Source organism: Anolis sagrei, chromosome 5 (assembly GCF_037176765.1).
Source record: "Anolis sagrei isolate rAnoSag1 chromosome 5, rAnoSag1.mat, whole genome shotgun sequence".
Lineage (NCBI taxonomy): Eukaryota > Metazoa > Chordata > Lepidosauria > Squamata > Dactyloidae > Anolis > Anolis sagrei.
Window position 1 is genome coordinate 190803419 of NC_090025.1, and position 24806 is coordinate 190828224.

General features: G+C 40.9%; 1 protein-coding gene across 1 annotated transcript in view; it reads left to right on the forward strand.

The window, feature by feature from the left end:
* Positions 1-24806, forward strand: part of MKLN1 (muskelin 1) — a 116848-nt gene that overhangs the window by 46921 nt on the left and 45121 nt on the right. The window contains exons 9-11 of the mRNA XM_067469347.1: positions 8279-8391; positions 21725-21937; positions 23440-23661. Coding sequence (XP_067325448.1) covers positions 8279-8391; positions 21725-21937; positions 23440-23661 — 548 coding nt within the window. The remainder of the gene's footprint in view (positions 1-8278; positions 8392-21724; positions 21938-23439; positions 23662-24806) is intronic.

Here is a 24806-nt window from a genome sequence, read left to right on the forward strand (position 1 = left end):
AAACATTATGGCAGGGCCAGATGTAGATTAAAATTTTAAAACCCTGATAGCATGTGCTGTTTGGTTCTTACATGCTGCTGTGGGCATGGGTTATGCTTATTCTTTAATGGTTGTGGGTTTTGGCCTCACTTTTCAGGGAATGCGCTTGACTTAGCAACCGAACATGTGCTCTGCATATGGAAGGTCCTAGATTCTGGCTCATTGTAGGTCTGCAAAAGACCCCCTCATCTGAAATCCCACTGCCGTTGTCATTGGGGTTGGCAAAGTGTGACCCATCCCTTAAGACCCATCTTTCTGGCCCTTGAAGGAACCAGCCGCCCCCAACAAAGTCTCCCAACCCCACTGTTTTTATTTTTAAAGAATGGCTCAATTTTCACATGAAAAGCCCAACCCCATGCATGAAACACAAGGAAATACCCTCAGTAGCAAAGAAGAATGTCCTGTTACCGTTTAGAAAGGAACTACAGAAAAAAAACAGAAATATTTGTACTTTCTGTGGATGAGTGACATGTGTGGGATGTTGTAGTTCAGCCTTTGATTGTGCCTGAACCTGATCTCTCTGGGGATTCTGGGCCTGTTAGTCATTCTGATGACATTGAGGATTCTGGATCTACAAGTCATCAGAAGAGCCAGCAAGAGATTTTAAGCCCTGAAAATGAGTGGTCTGTCTGAAGGCCACATTCCTGAAAGGCAGGTTGCTAGGGAAGCAAGGTCAGAAACAGATCTGAGCTCAGAAGATGAAAATGAAAGTCCAGGTGGACAGACTAATGAGCAGTTAGATAGAAGATTTACGGTCTGTCAACATAGAGCTTCTCAGGAGAGTTTACAAAGTTCAAGGTTCCTATTAGCCAAAAAGTCCTTATCAGTTTCCCAGGGGAGAAGACATGATTTTCTCCCTATATTAGCTAGTCCAGCAGAGGGTCCATCAGTCCAGGCAATATTGGTGTTGTTTGAGTATAGAACTACTGCCAAGTCAAGGGGTTTCTAGTTCCATGTTTTCTTTTGTTCATGTCTCATGATCCCAAGTTTTGAGGACTGTTCCTGAATCTCATGTTTTGGATTTATTCTGCTTTTGTATTTTTGGTTTTGATGCTATTCTTGTAATATGATTTCTGTGGATTATTCCTGATATTTGGACTTTGGTTATTTATACTGTTTTGCTGAATTGTCTTTTCATATATATTATTCAATAAACTGCTTTGCTATTTTACCTTGGACTGGAGTGTGTGTTAAGTACAGAGGTAGTTGGAGTGCAACCTGGGGGTGTGAGGGGCAGTTGACGCCTGCCCCTCATGCAGTTATCACTGCTTGTCTAGATAGTATTGTACTAGCTTGCAGTATTATACTAGCACTGCTTGTCTAGACAGTATTATACTGGTCTGATTCAGTGGAAGACAGCATCCTATTTCTTAACTGATTTTGTAAAATGGTATGTTTACATATTACACCAATTTCTTGAAATTATAAGACAGGAAATCATCACTAGCAAGGGATTTGGAATTCATGTCTCTAAATACTTGATTCCTTCTCTGGGCAGCAAACAAAAGTATGATAATTTTGTTAAAGTGAACCCTTTCTGTCTCTGACGCTTAACTGCGTCACCACACCAGTTAGTCACTGCTTTAAATCAATTTCTAATGGTTTCTGAATGATGTTTGTATTAGGTGGAAATGAGTGTGGGGAGGAGAGTGGTGATAGTTGCAAGAGCTGGAACGTCAAACCCTGATGTCCAATATAGGTACCTTAGTTAATAAAGCATCTGACAAAGAACGTTCTTTCTATGAAGTCCATTTCTACCTCCCAAGCTCCCCTTTACTTTTTTGTTTTCTATCTAGCTGGAAGTTTTTAATACCAGATTTGGCCTTGGGAGGATGGTGAGAGAGGACAAGAGAGTAAAAACTGCAGTGTATCTGGAGTTAATAGTTTAATAAAATTTGAGCTGAGAAAAAGTAGGTTTCTACTCTAATAAATGCAACTGCCACCATGCGTACCAGCCTAAAACAGGCAAGGCAAACTGCAGGGAAGTAGAGAAGTTTGTCTCAGCAACTACTCCCAGTATAGAACTCTTATGCCTGCTTTCCAGAATGGAAATCATGAAAATGGAAATTTGTGAAATAAAAAGTCATTCCTGGATACTTTGTGGAAAGAAACTTCAGGTGGTCTCTAGAAGAGTAAAAATATTTTTGTGTACCTGACGAGGTTATTTTGCTTCGGATACATGCATTGTTTAGTATTGAATAAAAAGTTAACTGGAAACGTATTGAACTGCTCATCTTTTTTGTGGTTTTGGAACCTATCCCTCTTCTTTCTCCTGTTATTTCTACCTTTTACAGAAGTAACACCCAGGGAGACATCTTCTTTGTTAACTGTACATGTGAATGCATGCACATTTTTGACATGGTGACATTTAGGGCTAAGAAGCATCTTGCTCTGTCGTATTGAAGTAGTTAACATAGGACTTATTGCTATTTCTTAAGCTGGAAAGCATTCATAGCTTATCAAATTTGTGCTTGAGTTTTTTTGTTTAAGTGATTTATGCCCTGAAAGCTGCAATGATCATGCTTCTGCAAAAGTAGATGTTCACACTTTGGTCATCTACTTCTCAGATTGGCTAAACTTTCAGTTACAGAAGCACAGGCTGCTGGTTTGGAGTTGGAAATGGAGGAACGGTCTGGCATAGTCAGGAGAAATTCTGAAAGCAGGGGCATGGGGAAGGTTTGGCTTCTGGGCTGATTTTGCAGTCCCAGTAAATCCTCTCTGCAAGTCTTCCCAACTGAAAGGAAAATGGGAGGTGGCAAGGCTATTTTCTATTCCTGGAAGCTGTTGGGAACAGCTGTTTTTTGGCTTTATAGTTAGCTTTTTCCTATAGTAAATTAAGGGTATGTCAAAATGGCCTACCAAACTTGCCCTACCCCTAGCTTGAAGGTATATATCAGGGGTCCTCAAACTTTTTAAACAGAGGGCCAGGTCACAGTTCCTCAAACTGATGGAGGGCCGGATTATAATTTGAAAAAAACCATGAATGAATTCCTATGCACATTGCACATATCTTATTTGTAGTGGGAAAGAAAACTCTTAAAAACAATACAATAATTAAAATGAAGAACAATTTTAACAAATATAAACTTATTAGTATTTCAATGGGAAGTGTGGGCCTGCTTTTGGCTGATGAGATAGGGTTGTTGTTGTTGTGTGCTTTCAAGTCGTTTCCGACTTAGGTTGGCCCTAAGCAAGGACTGAGTAAATGACCTTGGAGGGCCGTATCCAGCCCCCGGGCCTTAGTTTGAGGACCCTTGGTATATATCATAGAAACATAGAATCATTGAGTTGGAAGAGACCTCGTGGACCATCCAGACCAACTCCCTGCCAAGAAGCAGGAATTGTATTGGTTTGGAAAATGATAGAGATAGGTTAGATAGAGAACACTTCAGCAAGTTAGAGTTCAAAAGTGGCAGGTTAAAACCGAGAATCTCAATCAGTGGCTGATGCCAGATGATAAACTTGCCCCTGGGCACACAGAAGACTGGGCAACTTGGAAGGCGCTGAACAGACTGTGTTCTGGCATCATGAGATGCAGAGCTTTAAGAAATGTGGCTACAAAGTAGAGTCCACAACATTCAAGTGTGAAGAAAAGCAAACTACAGACCACTTACTACAATGCGGCCTGAGCCCTGCCACATGCATAATGGACAACCTTCTTACAGTGACACCAGAGACACTCAAGATGGCCAGCTTCTGGTCAAAGGAAATTTAGTATCATGCCAAGTTCTTAACCTGTATATATTAAAACTGTATCCTCAATTTGCTTCTGACACAATAAATAAATAAATAAATAAATAAATAAATAAAATTGTGAAAAATATGGAAGATATGAGAATTTTAGTCTGTTTTGAAGGCTTTTGATTTGTCACATGGTATGCCTGAGGTAGTTTGACGGTCTGGGGAGGGAGGAAGATGAGTCCTAGAATGTTTCCATTCCATTGTTGGTAGATGGTTGAGTTCCATAAAACGGATCCGATAAGGGGATAATTACCTGAGCCTGGTCTGCCTGGCTCTTGAGTGGGTCAGGAACTTGTACTGGCCAGTCAAAATGCCTCCTTCGTTCTTCCATGAGTCCTAGTGAGGAAAATAACATATAGATTCAGAGGAATCCTGAGGAATATTTTAATAATTTGAAAAGGCTCCGCAAAGGAAGCACCAGCAGTCACAATATTGAACTGGTGCAACAAGCTTGACATGAAATAAACAACTTGATGCCAAACTTTAGGAAGAATGTTCTAATCAAAATTCAGCTCAGTGATGGGTGAAACCTGTGGGAGACACTCTTTGATCTTTTACTGGAAATATGAACAACCAGGTTTGTAACTTTTAATGATAGTGGGACTCTTTTTTTTTAAAAAAAATGCTGACTTTAGAATAGATGTTGTTGGGCTGGAACTCCTGCCATCCCTTGACAACATAACCATTAGAGATGGTATTCATTCATTAAGAAGATAGTGTTTCCGTCCAATAAAATGTGAAACCCTCAACCCCCCCCCCCCCATCTGCCCATTTTAAATTCTGGAATTTGACCAGGGCAAGAAATGCATGAAAAAGCAGTCAGTTCAGAATACTTCATTTCAAAGGCAGCGTTTGCTCTGTAATTCTTAAGTTCAATTGCTGAACAAAAAATAGCATTTGTTATTTATAGCATAGTATAAGAAAATAAATGTTGCCCATCAGTTAAGGAACACGAAGTAAAAAGGCAAACATTACTCATTCTGCCATACAAGATGGATGACAGGATGGAAGCAACCTTTGGGCTGCAGTACAGCTGGAGAAATCATAACAACGCAGATGTTCTTTGTGTCCTTTGCCCGTGAAGAGTTTGGTTCATGGTCGTAGCCATCCACTTCCCTTAGTTGCTTGTGGATGTTTCTTTCAGCTAGACTCCATTAGATTAATTCCCTTTTTGCTCTTGACGCAGCCTCTCTGGGCTTCGCATGATGTTTTGTCTGAGGCCTAGTAGGGCATGTGGCTTGTGCCAAATCTCTTGTGCTTTTTCCTTGGTTATCAATTGGGCCATTGTGGCAAATGTGGGTTTTGTGAGCTGTGAGAACTTAGGGACACAAAAGGACTTGCTGTTTGCAAGGAACATTGCCCGCCCTGTGCTTTCAGAAAGGAAGGGTAATTAGAGTTAATGACCCAAGGTAACCTTTTGGTGGAAGCACCAGGGACAAGCCACCAGCTACGGCAAACCGAGGTCAGTCCCCCTCTCTCTGTGCCTCTCCCTCAAAAGGAAGCATTATTGCATCATTTGGCAACATGGTTGGATGTCTGTAGACTAGTGCATTAATATATTTCAGTGAATAAACCCAGGATGGAGTCTTTCCTGTGCTAGGCTTTTTTGTTGGTTGATGGTGAGATCTACAGCAGCACTTTTCAAACTTCCGTTAGGAAGTGGTTTCCAGATCACCTTGTCTGCTGAAGAGCCTTTATGTATGGCAGGGGATTATGAAGCCTTTTTTTTTTTACAGTGAGCATGGTTCACCTCTCCTCAAGGGTCTGGAGGACAAGCCCTATGAGGAGCGGCTTAAAGAGCTAGGCATGTTTAGCTTACAGAAGAAAAGGCTGAGAGGAAATATGATGGCCATGTATAAATATGTGAGGGGAAGTCATAGGGAGGAGGGAGCAAGCTTGGTTTCTGCTTCCCTGGAGGCTAGGATGCAATGGAACAATGGCTTCAAATTACAGGAGAGGAACTTGAGAAATAATTTCTAACTGTGAGAGCTGTTCATCAGTGGAACTCTCTGCCCCTGAGTGTGGTGAAGGCTGGATGGCCGTCTGTCAGGTTGCTTTGAATGCAGTTTTCCTGCTTCTTGGCAGGGGGTTGGACTGGATGGCCCACAAGGTCTATTCCAGCTCAAGGATTCTATGATTCTATGATCCCAACCTGGGATTGTCCAGGATACACTTGAAACTGTCTTGTAGCTATTTATTAGTGAATACATTTAGTTTCTTCTTCATGCTCTCTGTGACTTACACATATGTGTTATCTGTGCCTGAACCATGACTAATTTGGAACATTTGAGACTCTTACTGTATAGTGCCGTTCCTGCCTAAATCCTTGAGATCCTTCTATTGCTGCAGCATCATCATATTTAGGAACTTAAGACTTCTGGTTTAGTTTTTACTTAGCATCATTTTTTATAACTCTCTGTTTACAATCTTGGTTCGGTTTTCCCTTCTGAACTGGTACTGTCCAGGATTCACTCGACACTCTTTTTTGTATATTCATTGATTAAGAAATTCATTTTTTGGAGACAAGTGTTCTTCTAAGAACTTGGTCTATTGTGATTGGCTGCCAGCAATGAGTAAATTCTCCAGTTTCCAGTATTTCTCAGAATTTCTCAGAATACACGTTTAGAAACAAACCATGCAGTAATAGATAGCTTCCAGTGTTAGCCTCCCATGGGCCTTGGTCTATCTCCTACCATTAGTTTTGAGTCCTCCCTCAAAATAGAAATGAAAGCGATCCTCTAAAGTCTAATTTCCTTGACAGTGGTTCAACATGGCGAATATAATGCTCACTGTTGGCTTGCTTTATTTACAACAGCAACATTTCTAGCATTAGCTGAAATTCTGACTGCTAATTGTGGTTATTAGAAAAATAACAGTAAACAATAATGGCCAACTCAACTGTGCATGATTTTAATGTTCTGCTGTCACAAAGTGATATAAATATTTGTACCTGAATAGGAATTGTTATATTTAGGAAGGAGAAAGCCTGGGGCTGTTTTTGAAGAAGCTATAGTAGAAATGTACATGTGGATGGTGCTTCTGCTGACCATCTTGGTCCCTCCTCTTCTTTGTTCCTCCTAGGCTAGTGGTTCTCAACCTGGGGTCCCCAGATGTTTTTGGCCTACAACTCCCAGAAATCCCAGCCGGTTTACCAGCTGTTAGGATTTCTAGGAGTTGAAGGCCAAAAACATCTGGGGACCCCAGGTTGAGAACCACTGTCCTAGGCTATTTTGTATGTTTCTTCCAGGTTATTTTGTATGTTGTGATCTCATCACATATTTCACTTTTCCCATGGTTACCATACTGTTTGCTTGATCTAAAGATGAGGATATTAGTGGAAATGCCCATTCAAGGGCCAAGTATCCTTCGATTAATTTCTCCATTACTTCAGCATAATTGACGTTTTGTTGCTTTTCAGATGAATGATTGTATGAACACCCCTATGAAGGCAAACAACAAAATATCAGTTATGTAGAAGTGATGGAGAAATTAGGAAGTAGACACTTGACCCTTGATTTCACACTTCCACTAATGTTTCTGTACAGACCACATTTCCTCCATGTAATGTGGCTGCTTTCCTTTATCCTTGTTTTCCCAATTGCTCAGTCAACTTCTTTCTTTCTCTCTGTGAAAATTTACTTCCCAAATTGTTTAGGAATCAAGGTAAATGATTGTAAAGCTTTGGATGTATGTAGGCAGAATCAACCCGCCAACCTCTGATACAAAGAGATTTGAACACATAGTTCTAAATATCTTTTCTCAGAGATTTAAAAACATTTTTAAGTGTAGACTGATGTGGAAGTTGCAATTTTTGTGTGTGATAGAGTCTGAAAGCTCATAAGATTTGTGACTGTCTCTTTATATTTAGTTTTAAGCACATTTATATTACAAAGTTTAATCACAAACATATTACAGAAGTATTGAACTAAGACTTGATTGCATATGGTGCCATATCTCCATTTTATTTATTTATTTATTTACTTTACTTGTATACCGCAGTTTCTCAGCCCAACAGGCGACTCAACGCGGTTTACAACAAGGATAAGAATCAATCAACAATATACAATTTAAAACCATAAAAGCATAATATACAATATTGACACAACAATATCTCATAACTAGAGTCGTGATCCAATCCGTCGTCCAATTTCCATTCCTGTAATCATCCATTTATCTTTCCATTTTATCCATTTATCTCTCCTTTTGGGTGTGTGTGTGTGTAAGAATCTTTATAAAGTTCTAGCATAAAAGACATATACAAAATCATTAAGGGCACGCTTTACATCTTGTTGAAAATGTATTAAAATTAATTACAAGACTCTGCCATGGTTTATGCACTAATCTTGCTCAATATTTCTCATTGATCATACTTCAGAAGAGGTAGGTTTTTTACATTTTGAAAGTATTTAGTTGTTGTAAGTAGACATTTTGACAATGCAGTTCTATTTCAAGTTGGTTGGTTCTCAAACTAATGCCTCTTCACCCGAAATTTTGATAGAAACGGTGTATTTGTTTGGAGGCTGGGATGGTACACAGGACCTGGCGGACTTCTGGGCATACAGCGTGAAGGAGAACCAGTGGATGTGCATATCAAGAGACACTGAAAAAGAGGCAAGTATGGAGTCCTTCCTTCTGAGTGTGCAATGTGACCGGAGTCTGGTGTTTGCCAGGATAACACAATTTTTAAACACGCTGATTGTAGCTCAGCTTTGAGCCAGGAGTGGAGTCGGAAACAAACATTCCTCTGCCCGCCCATTCTGAGAGAAGATGAAGTCATGACCCTTTTAGGTCTCAAATGTCTTTCATAATAGTTGATGGAAAAGCTGGCTAGTTCCATTGTTGAGAAATAAACAAGATGCTTTGGCAGAACAGAATGCAAAAAATGCCTAATGAAGGTTTTGGAACTGCTTGGAGGGATTGGTCCAGAACGCTGCCACTAAACTCCTCCAGATAGACATGCAGTAAAGCACTTAATTAGATGAAACTTTAGGAAGAAGAAAGTATTTGGAGATTTCAGAATCAGAAGTGGGTTTAGGTAGTTTATCCAGGTAAATAGGTTCCTGATTATACACCAAACTAATATATACCCACAAGTACAACGATATGCACTAGTCAATGATCAATAAAATGGTATAAAATATAAACTTATATTGAATGAAATACAATAAATACAAAATTTACAATTGTAATGTTGATGCTCCGTACATTAAAATGAATATATAACTAAACAATGTGTGCATTATGCATAGACTTGCCGCTTGTGAAATCAGTCAGTTGAACCGAAGAGCATGTGGAGAACACACAAGCTGTTTTGACTTTTAGTCTTCCTCAAGTGAATTTATCTGAGAATATTACTATGAATTAACAGGAGCGTATAACATATTCACATAAATGCAGTTATAAATCTGGTATAGGTACTCACAATTGTACATTCTCTTGACAAACACTTTACATTACTCTCTCAAGTTTGTATTCTTAGTCCAGAGGAGGGTGACTAAAATGATCAAGGGTCTGGAGAACAAGCCCTATGAGGAGTGGCTCAAAGAGCTGGACATGTTTAGCCTTCAGAAGAGAAGGCTGAGAGGAGACATGATAGCCATATATAAATATGTGAGAGGAAGTCATAGGGAGGAGGGAGTGAACTTGTTTTCTGCTGACCTGGAAACTAGGACACAGAACAATGGCTTCAAACTACAAGAAAGGAGATTCCATCTGAACATTAGGAAGAACTTCCTGACTGTGAGAGCCGTTCAGCAGCGGAACTCTCTGCCCCAGAGTGTGGTAGAGGCTTCTTCTTTGGAAGCTTTTAAACAGAGGCTGGATGGCCATCTATTGGGGGTGCTTTGAATGTGATTTTTTCCTGCTTCTTGGCAGGGGGTTGGACTGGATGGCCCGTGATGTCTCTTCCAACTCTAGGATTCTATGATTTTAACCCACCACTGAAATAAGATATGGAGTTCCCTTGTCCTTAATAGGATTATATAATAATAATAATAATAATAATAATAATAATAATAATAGTAATAGTAATAACAACAATAACAACAACTTTATTTATATCCTGCCACCATCCCCCCAGTGGGGACACGGGGCGGCTAACCTTATATAGACTCACTTTATAAGCATTTCAATCAAATTAGTTGGGCTTTTATCCCTGGACTGCACAAGTCTCTTGTGTCATCAAGTCTCCAGTCCTCAATGAGTAGCTAGACTAGAGATAGGACTGGGCTGAGGGATTCCTCCCCCACATTCCTATGCATGTTTATCACAAGGGCTTTGTTTTTCCTCCTCCTGCCAGCCACTGTCTCCTCCCCCTTTGAAGATGTAGCTATGGAATCTCATTGAGGGAACTTTAAAGGTATTTTTATTGCTCTGGTTGTAGCCATGTGGTCATTTGCCACCTTTTGTCTCTTTCCTTGCATAAATGCTATACATATGAGTAGAGTTTACATACATAGTCCAAAGGAGGGCGACTAAAATGATCAAGGGTCTGGAGAACAAGCCCTATGAGGAGCGGCTTAAGGAGCTGGGCATGTTTAGCCTGAAGAAGAGAAGGCTGAGAGGAGATATGATAGCCATGTATTAATATGTGAGAGGAAGCCACAGGTAGGAGGAGGGAGCAAGCTTGTTTTCTGCTTCCCTGGAGACTAGGACACGAAACAATGGCTTCAAACTACAAGAAAGGAGATTCCATCTGAACATGAGAAAGAACTTCCTGACTGTGAGAGCCGTTCAGCAGTGGAACTCTCTGTCCTGGAGTGTGGTGGAGGCTTCTTCTTTGGAAGCTTTTAAACAGAGGCTGGATGGCCATCTGTCAGGAGTGCTTTAAATGCAATATTCCTGCTTCTTGGCAGGGGGTTGGATTGGATAGCCCATGAGGGCTCTTCCAACTCTATGATTCTATGACTTGTATTATATGTAGGTAACATGCATTTGTGCATGTATGTATGGAGCTCATTTGTGTGTATAATTCATGAGAGTAGGTCTCCTGTTGAAATAAAGGACCATACTCTTTATTTGGAGTAGTTCCGGGTCAAAAAGCTCAGCCTTTTGGTCTTTAGGGGAAAAAAAATCGGCGCAAACAGCTAAGGTCACAGCCAAAACGGCATAAATAAACTCAACAGGGGAGATTTCCAATGTTCTTGTAAAAGGAAGGGCAGCCTGTTCGTAAACAAGCCACTAAAAGGAACAATCTGTTGTACAGTGTTGCTGAGAATATCAAATGAATTCCAAGAAGAAGAAGAAGAAAAAGAAGTTTTGGTGTTGCATTCTTATGCTTGCAGAAATCCTAAACCTAAGCCCTCACAGTTACCTGAAAATAGTGGAACTAACTACTAAGTAAAAAGGTTTAACATTGTGCTTGACTATTTTAAAGGTCACGGGAAAAAAAGGGGCAATTTTCTTATTATGGTGTTTCTGTGCCTCTACCCACTTAATCAAATTCCCTGGCAGTTCACAAAGCTTTGTAATAAACAGAATAGAACAGCACTAAAAATAATCCATATGATATTTAAAACAAATACCTTGGAGTCACTGGTGTATCATATGAGCCTTCACTTCTACTTTGGATCTGTGATGGCAGTGGTAGCAGCAATATGAGGACCATACATTTCATCAAGGTCTGGGAAACTGGCTTGGGTTCAAGTTTATAAGGAAGCAAATAAGATTGTTTTTTGTCACTACAACTGTTTAATTATTCTTGCTTTGTTTTGTTTCCATGCACTGTGGTCTGTATAAAGAATTAGTCAGTTGTTCGAGAGTCAATCTGAGAAGAGGTAGAATAAAATGAGGTAAACAGCTTCAGAGGATTGAATTTTCTTTCATTGGCGCCCTTTGGGAGCCTCTCGGACTTCAACGAATGTCCAAAACAAAACAAAAAGTCATCCAAAGCCCACTACTGGTTTTGAAAAATACATGATTTTTGCTGATTTTTTAAAATATATACTAAACCGTTCAGCAGTGGAACTCTCTGCCCCGGAGTGTGGTGGAGGCTCCTTCTTTGGAAGCTTTTAAGCAGAGGCTGGATGGCCATCTGTCAGGGGTGCTTTGAATGCAATATTCCTTCTTCTTGGCAGGGGGTTGGACTGGATGGCCCATGAGGTCTCTTCAAATTCTATGATTCTATAAACAGTGCAGAAATGCTTGCAGCCTGTTTAAAAGGCAAGTCTCCATACCTGGAGGCTTCTTAGAGAAGCAGTATATATATTTTGTTTTGCTACAGACAGGGCGCTCTGCGGAAGTGTCGCACGCTACGAAAACATCAACAACAACTCCTTGGAGAGCTGCATGCCCAGCCCTGCAGTAAAACAAACAAAATAGAATCTGTACCTTGGCTCAGGCTTCTTTGTGGAAGGCAAGAACAGCATAAGCAAGCATGTACATAAAGGCAGAGATGTATGATATGTTGTTTTAAGAACGCAACACCCCACAATTCCTTATTTGTAGCGCACAGATGGGGAAGCAACAACAGGTGCAGCAGGAGGGAGAGCATGTACCATAATAATGGCAAACATTGAAGTCCCAAGGGTTGCGGTATTCAGTGCTACTGGTACGCTTGGTTGTGCGCTTTCAAGATGTTTCTGACTTATGGCACTCTTAAGACAAACCTATCACCAGGTTTTCCTGGTAGGGGTTTTGCCTTTGCTTTCCCCTGAAGCTGAGAGGATATATGATTTGTCCAAGGTTAATTCAAATATTTATTGGTAAATGATTTATGCAGTTTGCATATTAGTGTCAGAAATATTGTTATGATTAGGACTTGACATTTGGGGTTAACTCTGTTAACTTTAGGTAACTTGCTGAGTTATGGCAGGGGGTTGGACTGGATGGCCCTTTTGGTCTTTCCGAACTCTAATTCTATGACCCATGAGTTTCGTAGGCTAGGAATACTCAAATGATGGTTTTGCAGGCTGGTAAGCAGGCTGATCCTTCTTATCTTCCAAGGTAAGGCAGGGTCGAGTTCTTTTAGTCATGGAATTGACTGTATCCAGGTAGTTAGCAACTGAGCACTGCATGAACCTTGGTGTTTCTGAAGGATAATTGTTTCCAGAAGTGTCGTCTAGCTACTGACTAGGCCACTTTCTTCATTACCGAAATAGAAGTGTGACATTATGATATGAATATGAGATACCCAGAGTCGGCTCCTGCTTGGCTGTGAATTTTAGTGAGTAGCTCCAGGCAAGTCTATCACTTCTGCTTGAGGACTGATTTGTATGCATGTCCCTGATGCATCTTTGCAACACAGGTTATGGCTGCATATGTGACACTTAAAGGTGTATTTCACGTGACATTATATTATTTTTCTGTGATCTGAATTGTAGTGTCTGCCTCTTACATATTTTGTGGAGGTGTTGCAGGAGGTAGTCAAGAGTTGTGTGATTTTTTTGGGGGGGGGGGGAGGGGCTTCCTATGTCAAGAATATATTAAACTAGGCAGGAGTTCCTTTGTCAGCCTGGCCCCTTTTTCCAAAGCAGAACTAGTTGTTTAAATATTTGAAAGGATGTCCCACTGAAGAGTGGACAAGCTTGTTTTCCGCTCCTCTAGAGACCAGGACAAGAAGAAATCGATTTAAATTGCAAGAAAAGAGATTCTACCTAAATATTAGGAGAAACTTCCTGGCAGTAAGAGCTGTTCAACAGTTAAACAAGCTGCCTGACAGTCTGATGGAGGTTTTTAAGTAGAGGCTGGATGGTCATCTGTTGGGAGTGTTTTGATGGTGTGTTCCTGAACGGCAGAATGGGGTCGGACTGGGTGGCGGTCCTTTGGGATCTCTTCCAATTCTATGATTATCAAGAGAGATCTTTTGCTGACAACTTTTGGAACACCTTACATCCCATAGCTTTGACAAACTTTGAAATGGAAGAGAGGCTATCTGGTACAACCTTCTTATCCTATTCCACTTTGGAGTGCAGGTGAAGAAAATTTTCATTCTTTGAATGATCCCCTTAAAGGAAATGTTGGAAAGAAAGTGTGGCTAGACATGTCTCTAGTGACACACAACACTTGTTCTTCCCTTGGAGTTATGTGTCTCAGATGTTATCTGAATATTTGTGCCTGTGTTTCTCCTGAGGCCTAAGGATAAGGAAGTGAGAGCATGGCTGCTGGAATGTTTGAGACGAAAAGGAAGAAGGAATGGAAAAGGATGTATTTTGCTTCCTGGCGAGTGGCTTGTGTTCCAGAGGCAAGTGCTTGTTTTTCCAAGGACAGGGCAAAGGCTGATGTTAATATTGCCTGCTGGTAATGTCTCTCTTGGCTTGGGCCCCATGCAGTGGTAGCCTAAGGGCAGCTTTGACTTTGAAGGGGAATAGTCTCTAAAGAGGTTCAGGGTCCAAGAGCTGACTCATGTCTAAACGTTACTTGTCAAGATAGTCAAAAAAGGGAGCAACAGTAGCCCTATAAGGAGAAAGCAGGATTCGTTCTGTAAGGTATCAAACTGGCTCACTAAATAATACTGACCTATTCTACCAAGTCTGCTCTACTTTCGAAAGTTTGGTTAAACTTTCAGTTTACTCTTTTGGAGCATGGTATAGGCCAGCTCTCTGTCCTATGCATGTTGTTGGGTTTTTTAAAAGATTCTGAATGCTATTAGAAGTTCATTCCCAATTTCACCCCTCTCCTTTGTATCTGGAAGGCTAATGTAGCTCAAGTGTTCTGAGCACAACTGAAGTATTTGTAGTCTCAGAGAGAGTCTCTGTTCCAAACTATGTTCCATTCCTTTCTTCTGAAGGTCGCTAGCAATGTGGGCCTGTAGCAAACCATTATTTGTCACAAGAATAGTGTTTTGTTAACCCTCTCCTTCAGCTTTCATGCTATTAAAACAACTGGAAGGTTGTGAAAAGTTGTGGATTGGGAGGAGATGGACCAAAAAGGGTTCTAAGGCTCACTTAAATATCCCCCCTTCCCTAAGTTCTCAAACGGGGAAGATAACAAGGCATTTCAGTGTGTTGCAGACAGCCTTGCTTTTCATCTTGTCCCTTCATGTTTGAATCATCAGTGTGGAAAGGACCTTTGGTCATAGCTAAGCCCAATTGTTTGCTTTGGCAAACATTTAATAGAAGAGCACAGACCAAAATATTGTTGTTGCTTGGGTGAAGAACATCTGCCTCTTGGAAACTCGATAATACGACTTGTGCTTTCATTACATACGGTTGCATATACTGCAATACTCTTCCCAGTTCTGCCTCTTGTTGCATTCTTCTCACAAGCCAGCATCCCCTGCATGTTGAACTACGTTTTCTGTCTTGCATAACCAGAGCGGACTGACCAGGATGATGGGAGCTGTAGTCCAGCACATACAGAAAGAAACCATTTCGAAAATGTGGAGACTTGAGGGCAGGGATTATTTTGGCACTGAAATAGCCCATTCTTTATGGGCTTAAGAATGGAAGTGTCTCATTCTTCCTAATAAGTGTGTCATTTCTCATGTGCGCTATCATTTGCTGTCTGTCTCCTTTTCTCTTTTCCTGTTTTCTAAAATGCAGGGATTTTATGGTAGTAAAGTGGAACATTTCATCATAGGAGCCTCTGCTCACATGCCGAAATGATGCAGCTCAGACGTACTTTGGCACACTTCAAGGAGCGTTAGGCCTTGGAAGCAAAATTTGAAAACAAACGTCCAAATGAAAAAAAAGTCAGTTCAGATTTTGCCTGGCTCTTCCCTGGACAGTTAGCTTTTGTGTCATCCAGCCTCACTGGAGTCCTTCCTCTTTGCAGAGTGAACCAACTAAACTGTTCTTTCAAACAAGTAGAAGTAGCGTTAGTAGTCCACAAATTCTTCTGGGATTAAGATGCATTTCTTGTAAATGGTTGCATAGTTCTGTTTTAATGTGAAACAGTGCTGTTATGTGGATCACCAGAATACAGAATAGGGGACACCTGGCTCGACAGCAGTACATGTGAAAAAGAACTTGGAGTTCTCATGGACAACAAGTTAAACATGAGCCAACAATGAACCAACAATGTCATATGGCGGCAAAAAAAGGCAATGGGATTTTGCCCTGCATTAATAGGAGTCTAGTGTCTAGATCCAGGGAAGTCATGCCACCTCTCTATTCTGCCTTAGTCAGACCACACCTGGAATCACACTGTGTCCAATTCTGGGCACTGCAGTTTGAAGGGAGATGTTGACAAGCTGGAAAGTGTCCAGAGAAGGGCAATGAGAAGGGTTTGGAGAACAAGCCTTATGAGGAGCGGTTGAAAGAGATGGGCATTTAGCCTACAGAAGAGAAGGCTGAGAGGAAACATGATGGCTATATATAAACATGTGAGAGGAAGTCATAGGGAGGAGGGAGCAGGCTTGTTTTCTGCTTCCCTGGAGACTAGGATGCAATGGAACAATGGCTTCAAACTACAGGAAAGGAGATTCCACCTGAACATGAGGAAGAACTTCCTGACTGTGAGAGCTGTTCAGCAGTGGAACTCTCTGCCCCAGAGTGTGGTGGAGGTACCTTCTTTGGAGGCTTTTAAACAGAGGCTGGATGGCCCATCTGTCAGGGGTGCTTTAAATGTGATTTTCCAGCTTCTTGGCAGGGGTTTTGACTAGATGACCCACGAGGTCTCTTCCAACTCTAGGATTCTATGATCTCTGTTTTAAAATCATGGAATTAATTCTGATTGTAGTCGAGGGGCAATGATATAGTGACCTGTCCCCCATTTTCCTTCAACTCCTGCTATATGTTCTTTCATACCTGCTTTTAAAATTGGTTCCCAGACTTGACCTACTTATATCCTTCCTAGCACATTCTTACCTTAACAGGAAGTATATTGCAAGAAGTTATGAATAGATGTTCCTTGGACTAGTTCTGCCAAAATCCTCCCATGGGAAGGTTTTGGAATAATTCCCAGGAAATGAAGCATGTAGAAATATGTTTCTGATTTTTTTTTTGAATGAAAAAAAAACGTTGCAGGGAAAGGTCATTAAGGGTGTTCCATGTTATGTCCCTTTATCACTCCAAAACAATTTCACGAGAAAGAACAAGTTGCATTGGAAAATGCTTCCAACTGCTGGCTCTTGGAAAGTCTGTTCTAATAACACTTCTTAAATATAAGTAGCCAAGCATTGTGTTAAAATCTTACAGCATTGGACTGAAGACTAGGCTATTCCTTGTGGAATTATTTTCAAGTGTAATGTGGATCACGTTAGTTTATTTTAGGATTTCTAAGGGATTAATGAAAATATTAGTCCTACCACCCATGGCTGCACTTGGATTAATGTAAGCAAAGAATATGAAACAGGAACTAAGATGATGAAGGCCTGCCTGGGCTGGATTTATATTGCAGATGGGGCTCAACATTATCAGATCCACCCAGAAATAAATTCAGCAGGCTTTTAGTATCAGCCAGGGTTTGGTTCTATGATGTCTTGTGGATGTCAAATTCCATGGATGATCATGTCCCTTTATATAAATGGTGTAGTAAAATGGTACCCAGGATATAAAATGATGAGCCATTCAAATGAAGCTACAGTACTAGGGCTTCTTGTGTGACAGAATAAAAAATTTCCTCGTAGATTTTTTTCCCTTTCTGAATATTTTAAAGCCATGGTTGGTTGGATTTGTGGGTTCAAAACCTATGGACGTGTTGGGGATGATTGCAAATCCCTGTATGTAGAAGGCAGAACTGTCAGAGGAAAGGTTTTAATTCTTTCTTATCTGACAGGTCAGTTGTGTTCATGTGATGCTAGTCACATTGGTGTCCCATCTGATCAGGTAAACATCTCACCCATAGTAGGAATTGATCCGGTGTTGACAGTGGTTTATTATTTTGTATACTGGTTGTATTTCTGCTGAATATTGCTATGTTTTTTGAAAAAAGATGTCAACAATGGTAGTGTTGTTTTTGTAAGAGCAAGAGGTCAAGACAACCCTTCTTGGATTGAAAGGCGAGATATAAATGGGTTTTCTTTCAAAACATGAAGTTGTGTAATGAATAGTTTCAGTATTCCTGTGACCCAGGGAAGCTGCCAACAAATTGCATCACGATTATTGGCTGTTTTGATCCAAGGAGGTATTACATCTATGCTTGTGAATGTGGAGGATTCAGTTCAAGGCTCTAGTGAGATGCCCTTCAATTAAAGTCTCACTCTTTGTATAAAGGTTACTTCTTTTTGTACCTGTGTGAGTATTCCCTGTGCTTAAGCATCTTAATGCTGATCTTGTGATGTAAACCTTTGTGTAATATTTATCCATGTTAATTTTGTGTGCCTTTAAGTTGATTCAAAACTCATATCAGCTTTTATATTATTATAAGAAAGGACGTTTTTGGAACCTTACATTTCAAGGCTAGATTTGAAATTTTGAGCATTTGTTAATTTGAGTATGCTTCACATAAGCCCGTCATGTATAATTTTGTTTTGTGTCTAGGATTATTTTTGTGAACTCTGTCAAGTTGGTCTGTGCTAAGTTGTCCACTTCAATAGTAACTTCACTCCAGATCACAAGTGTCTTGCTGGATCAGACCAAAGGCTTCTCTGGTCTGGTACTCCACTGACACAATGGACCTTGAAACCCACAAGTCACAGGTTACTCTTTTAGGAAAGGTCACATTGATTTTGAACTTAAAACCTTGTGCCTGCTGAGCTCAAGCAAGCGAGAATCTTTATATAAGTGCAAAACCTTGAACTATGGAGAAGCCGTTCTTTGTTAGAGGTTTTTAAACAAAAGTTGCATTGGCCACTTATCTCAGATGTTATGTTAGTAGAATTCCTGCTTGGTAGGAAGATGGACTAGATGACCTTTGAGAGCCCTTCCGGCTATTTGATCCTTGATAGCAGTGTTTCTCAACCTGGGGGTCGGGACCTCTTGAGGGGTCACGAGGAGATGTCAGAGGGGTCACCAAAGATCATCAGAAGACACAGTATTTTCTGTTGGTCATAAGGGTTCCATGTGGAAAGTTTGGTCCAATTCTATCGTTGGTGGGGTTCAGAATGCTCTTTGATTGCAGGTGAACTATACATCCCAACAAATACAACACTGAAATGTGAAGGCCTATCTATTTCCCCCCAAACTCCACCAGTGTTCACATTTGGTCACACTGAGTATCCGTGGCAAGTTTGGTCCAGATCCATCATTGCTTGAGTCCACAGTGCTCTCTGGATTTAGGTGAACTACAACTCTAAAACCCAAGGTCAATGCCCACCAAACTCTTCCAGTATTTTCTCTTGGTCATGGGAGTTCTGTGTGCCAAGTTTGGTTCAATTACATCATTGGTGGAGTTCAGAATGCTCTCTGATTGTAGGTGAACTATAAATCCCAGGAACTACAACTCCCAAATGACAAAACCAATTATCCCCCCGCCCAACCCCACCTGTATTCAAATACGGACATATCACATATTTATATCAAATACATCCTGCATATCAGATATTTATATGATGATTCATAACAATAGCAAAATTACAGTTGTGAAGTAGCAACGAAAATAGTGTTATGGTTGGGGGTCACCACAACAGGAGGAACTGTATTAAGGGGTCGTGGCATTAGGAAGGTTGAGAAACACTGCTTTATAGGCTCATTACATGCTCCATACTCCAGGAAATAATGTCCAACTGCTCACTGGAGGGAAGGATATTAGACGCAAAGATTGAAGTACTTTGGCTACATAATGAAAAGACAGGAAACTTTGGAGAAGATTATGATGCTGGGGAAAATGAAAGGAAAAAGGAAGAGGGGCCGACCAACGGCAAAGTGGATGGATGTTATCCTTGAAGGGACTGGCTTGACCTTGAAGAATCTGTGGTGGCCACGACGGACAGGGAGATCTGGCATGGGCTGGTCCATGAGGTCACAAAGAGTCAGTAGCAACTGAATGCATAAACAACAACAAAGCTCATTACAGTTTTGCTGCTGCTGACCAAATCTACCAGCTGAATTAAACATTTCCCCTTCTGAGGCAGGTAGCACAAGAGCCACGCTTTCTCCTTCCCTTGGTTTTGTGTTATGAGCTCCCAAGAGAAATTTAGTATCATATGGCTACTAAGTATATGCAATGGATTTTTTCCCCTTACTATTACTGGGATTTTCCCCTAAGCATACGAATACCTTCCTCTCTTAATTCTCAGTAGCTTGCTTTGCCTACATAACCGTCCCATCTCAATCTATTTTCATTTGTAGTCTATACATTGATGATGTGGTAATAGGCAACCTGGGCTACAGATTTGTGCGATTATGAATTTTTATGATGATTTTTTTAATGTAAGCAGATAACACCAAATATACTGGAAACTTTTTAAATTGATGCTCTGCAGTGGGGGTGATTTTCCCCACAGGATGCTTTATGCGGTCAGGAAGGTAGTGGTGGAGACGCAGGAAGTGGCATTAAAAACACCTTTCTGAAAAAGCTTGTTGCCAGGTGATAGAGCCATGTCCTTTCTTTATAAGACAATGTTAAACGGTTCGGGCCCCACCTAGCTCCTATGAACTGGTGTGGACTCTTAAATCTTCTGGGGAGGCCCTCCTCTCACTCCTGCCACCATCCCAAGTGTGGTTAGTGGGGATGAGGGAGAGGCCCTTCTCGGTGGTAGCCCCCCACCTTTGGAACACCCTCCTCAGAGAGATAAGACAGGCCCTATTACTCTCCTCCTTCTGCAGGGACCTGAAGACTTGGTGGTTCCAGCAAGCCTTTGAAAATTATTAGTCTCAGCCCCCAGGCCCCACCCTGGCCATCAGTTAGGACCCTGCGTTGCACTTTACCCACTCCTCCGGTCCTCTGTCACCTCGTCTACCTAGCCCTGACCCAGATATTTTATAGTTGCTCAGTAGGCCCTGGAAATGTGTAGCCCCAGGCCCCACTCTGGCCATTAGTTAAGACCTTGTCTTTGCACTTTACCAATTTTCTGGTGCTTTATTACTTCACTACATTAGCCTTGGCCCAACCCTTTCAAACTGTCTAGGCCCATTGGTAGCTAAAATTTGTACGATGGAATAGCTTTGCAACTTCGATTGTGTTAATAGTTTTATGTCTATGTTTTAAATGGCTAATCTATATGTTTCTGTATTGCTTTGCTTATGTGGAAACTGCCCATGTCCCCTAGGGAAGATAGAGCGGTATACAGATAATTGTTATAATGACATATCCATGTGACTAGCAGAATTTGAACTCCTTTTCCCGTTCCTCATACAATGATTGAGAAAAATGCCACTCTGCTGTTCAGAAGAATAGAAAGCAAGCTCTGAAAGTTGGCAGTAGGCCCTTTAATTTAATTGCATACAACAGTGTCCAGCGTGTTTCTTGTAAAAATTTCTGTGGGTATTAGAAGACATACCAAGCGTGACTGAAAACATCTCATGTTAAGGGTTTGTCTTCCCGCTTCTGGTGAATCTTTCCGTGTTTAGTGTCACTGTTTTTGTGACTCAGACCTTATGCCCTGCCAAAGCCCACTGTCCTTCAAAGCAGCTGTATTCCTGTAATCTTTGACTCAATGCTGTAATTCCGATTTCCTGGTATCCAGTCTCGTGTAGCGTATCAGGGGATATAGGAAGTTTTTATCCTCAAGTTAAAGAGGTCCATGGATTTTTGTCTTTCTATCAGAGAGCATTGGTTTAAAATATTTCTGATAGGATGAGGAGAATAATTTATTTTGGCTTCATTTTTATTACAAAGTTCCATAGTATTCTCAAAACACCAACTATAGACTCAACTGAGAATAGTTATTTGATTAAAGCTGCGCTAGGCAAAGTGCAACCTTTCAGGAATTGTTGGACTGCAAACCCAAAGTCTTTTGCCATTGGCTTTGCTAGCTTTCTCTAGTGAGAGTTGCAATCCAGCAAAGTCTATAGGGCTGCAATTTATCTGTTTCTGGTCTAAGGTGAGTTTCATATATGTGTTCCATGCTTGAATCTAGATCTACAATCCTAGCCCTACCATAGGGAAATCCAGATTTGGGTTTACTTTTATCTGGTGAACTGCCTAAAGGTATTGCTTGCATTCTCTTTCCTCTGTTCACCAGAATGGACCCAGTGCGCGGTCGTGTCACAAGATGTGCATTGACATCCAGCGAAGACAAATCTACACACTCGGTCGTTACCTGGATTCTTCTGTGAGGAACAGCAAGTCTCTGAAAAGTGACTTCTATCGCTATGATATTGACACAAACACATGGATGCTGCTAAGTGAGGACACTGCAGCGGATGGAGGCCCCAAGTTAGTGTTTGACCATCAGGTCAGTATCTGCAGCCTGTGAACAACAATGGCCTCTAACTCTTGTGGTGATTATCATTATTACTAGTTTTTATGCCCACATCTATATGACACTTTAGAAAGAACAAAGATTCTGTTGTCGAAGGCTTTCATGACTGGAATCACTCAGTTGCAGTGAGTTTTCCGGTCTGTCTGGCCATGTTCCAGAAGCATTCTCTCCTGGCATTTCACCCACCTCTATGGCAGGCATCCTCTGAGGTTGTGAGAGCCAGCTTTGAGGAATTACAGTCTGGATAGGGGAAGGTGGTGAGGCAAGGAAAAAACAGGGAAGAGTATTCTGCTATTTTAGAAAATCTGCCATTTGCCACATTACAGCAGAGTTAGGCAATCTGTTTTGTGTCAAGAATCATAGAATAATAGAGTTGGAAGAGACCACATGGGCCATGTAGTCCAAGCCTCTGCTGTGCAGGAAAATCACAATGTTTGGGAGCAGCATACTAGTGATTTGCATACTGCAAGTTGCTTCTGGTGTGAGAGAATCAGCTGTCTACAAAGACATTGCCCAGGGGACACACGGATGTGTTACTGCCCTGTGGGAAGGCTTCTGTCATGACCCCCATACTAGTGGTAGTAGAGCCAGATATTGGTGGAGAACAACCTTGCTCTTCCTTTACTTCTCCTTTTCCATCTGCTTCTTATCTCAACTCAAGGATGGAAAATTCATGGTCACCCCAAGTGTCCATTGGACTTCAACTCCTATTGTTTCTTGCTCTTGGTGAAGGGATGTACAATAAACCCCCTTGTTGGAGAAGGAAAGAGTCCAATGAGAAACTCAAATAGCCGTTTGTCTTTTTTTTTTTTTAAGGTCCCTAATAGAAGATGCTAGTAGGATAAAGTAGGTAAGATAGTGCAGATGATGATGAAGAAATATGAGAAAAATTGTGTCTGATGGAGTCACACAGAAAAACAAGAGAGCTGCATCATGGTCAGTGGTTCCCAACCTTTGGTCCTTCGGGTGTTTTGGAATTCAACTCCCAGATATCCCAGCCACCTTGCAAGCTGTTAGGAATTGTGGGAACTGAAATCCAAAACACTTGGAGGACCAAAGGTCGGGAACCACTGATGTATGTTGAGGGAAAGTCATCATGAGAGACTTTTGGTAGAGATAGATCAGTTAAGAGATATTAATTACTAGAGGTGTTAAGTAGGTCTAAAAACCACCTCTGAGGATTCCTTGACTAAGATAACCCTATGAAATTCATGGATGTGCCATAATTTGACAGTTGACTTGGGGACACAAACATACAGACACACACACATTTATACAGGTATGTTACTTTCTTGCAATGAGAAGTTTTGAGACACCATAAAGATTAGTTTGTTGTGTCTTAAACCTTCATGGATGCAGCCTGCATCTGAAGGAGTGGACAGTGTTTCTGAAGGTTTGTGCCATAGTATGGTAAATCTAAATGTTCTTATTCTAATGTTAGATAGTTTTCCAAAAAGATGTCTTCTTCATTGCAGATGTGCATGGATTCAGAGAAGCACATGATCTACACTTTTGGTGGCCGGATTTTGACCTGCAATGGCAGCGTGGATGACAGCAGGGCCAGCGAGCCACAGTTTAGTGGCCTCTTTGCTTTTGACTGTCGATGTCGGATCTGGAGGCTCTTGCGAGAGGATTCCTGCAATGCTGGTCCTGAAGATATCCAGTCCAGAATAGGGCACTGCATGTTGTTCCATTCAGTAAGAATCAACATTGACCAGGAGTGGTTTCTTCAGTCATTGTGTTGGCAATACTTTTGAAACCCATGCAATATGGTAAAAGGAAGATTGAAAGCTTTAATGGCTTTCGGGCTGTAACACAGCTGGTTAATCACCAGCAACAATAGATCACTGCCGACTGGAAAAGTGGCAAGTTCAAAGCCTGAGTCGGATTGAGCACCCGACAGTTATGCCTAGCTTACTGTCTACCTAAGCAGTTTGAAAGCAGCTGAGCTGTGAGTAGAGAAATTAGGGACTGCTTAAAGCAGGGAGATATTTTACGACACCATAAAATAATGCTGCCGATCAAAGAACAAGAAGGAAATACTGTGATCAAAATGGCTCAGTGTCATAGTGGATGAAGCAGCAGCACCCTCCTGTGGCCGGAATCGAGCATAACCTCCAGTTGGAAAATGCCAAAATGCCTCTATCTGTCTGTCCTGTATGTCTAAAAATGGCATTGAACGGTTGACATGTATGTGTGTATTGCGAATTGCTATGAGTCCCCTTTGGGTGAGATGGACGGAATATAAATACTGTAAATAAATAAATAATACATAAATAAATAGGCAGATTAATCAGTTAAAGGCTGGATTAATCCACAGGGACAGCTAAGGATATTTAGATTTTTGTTCCCATGTTACAGTACTAAGGAGCAAGATCCAGCAGGATGTAGTGGTTTGAATGTGATACTCGTATTAAGACATTGGAGAAGAACCCCATTTGATCCTTTGACAAGATTTTGTGAAGAATAAGATCGTGGATGTTAGGGATAATAACACCATGTAACAAAAAAATTAAAATATTATTTCCTGTTTAACTGTGCAGTACTTTGCAAGTAGTTGTTATTCTCCAGAAACTTTGTTTTGTGGCTGCCATTTTGAACTTTTCGTGTAGACCGCAAAAACAATGTTTTTGAAGTTTAATAAACTTTTTCCATGTTTTTATGATAGAACCAATTAGGAAATGACATTTATAGCCCAGGAACAAAAATTGTGTTACATGGTGTAGTTAGAACATTCAAATATTACTTCATTTTCTTGGGTTTGATGTTATTTTTGTTGTTGTGTATTTTTTTTAAAAGAATAATGAGCCATCTGTTTTCCAGGCTTGAAACCCTTAAATTC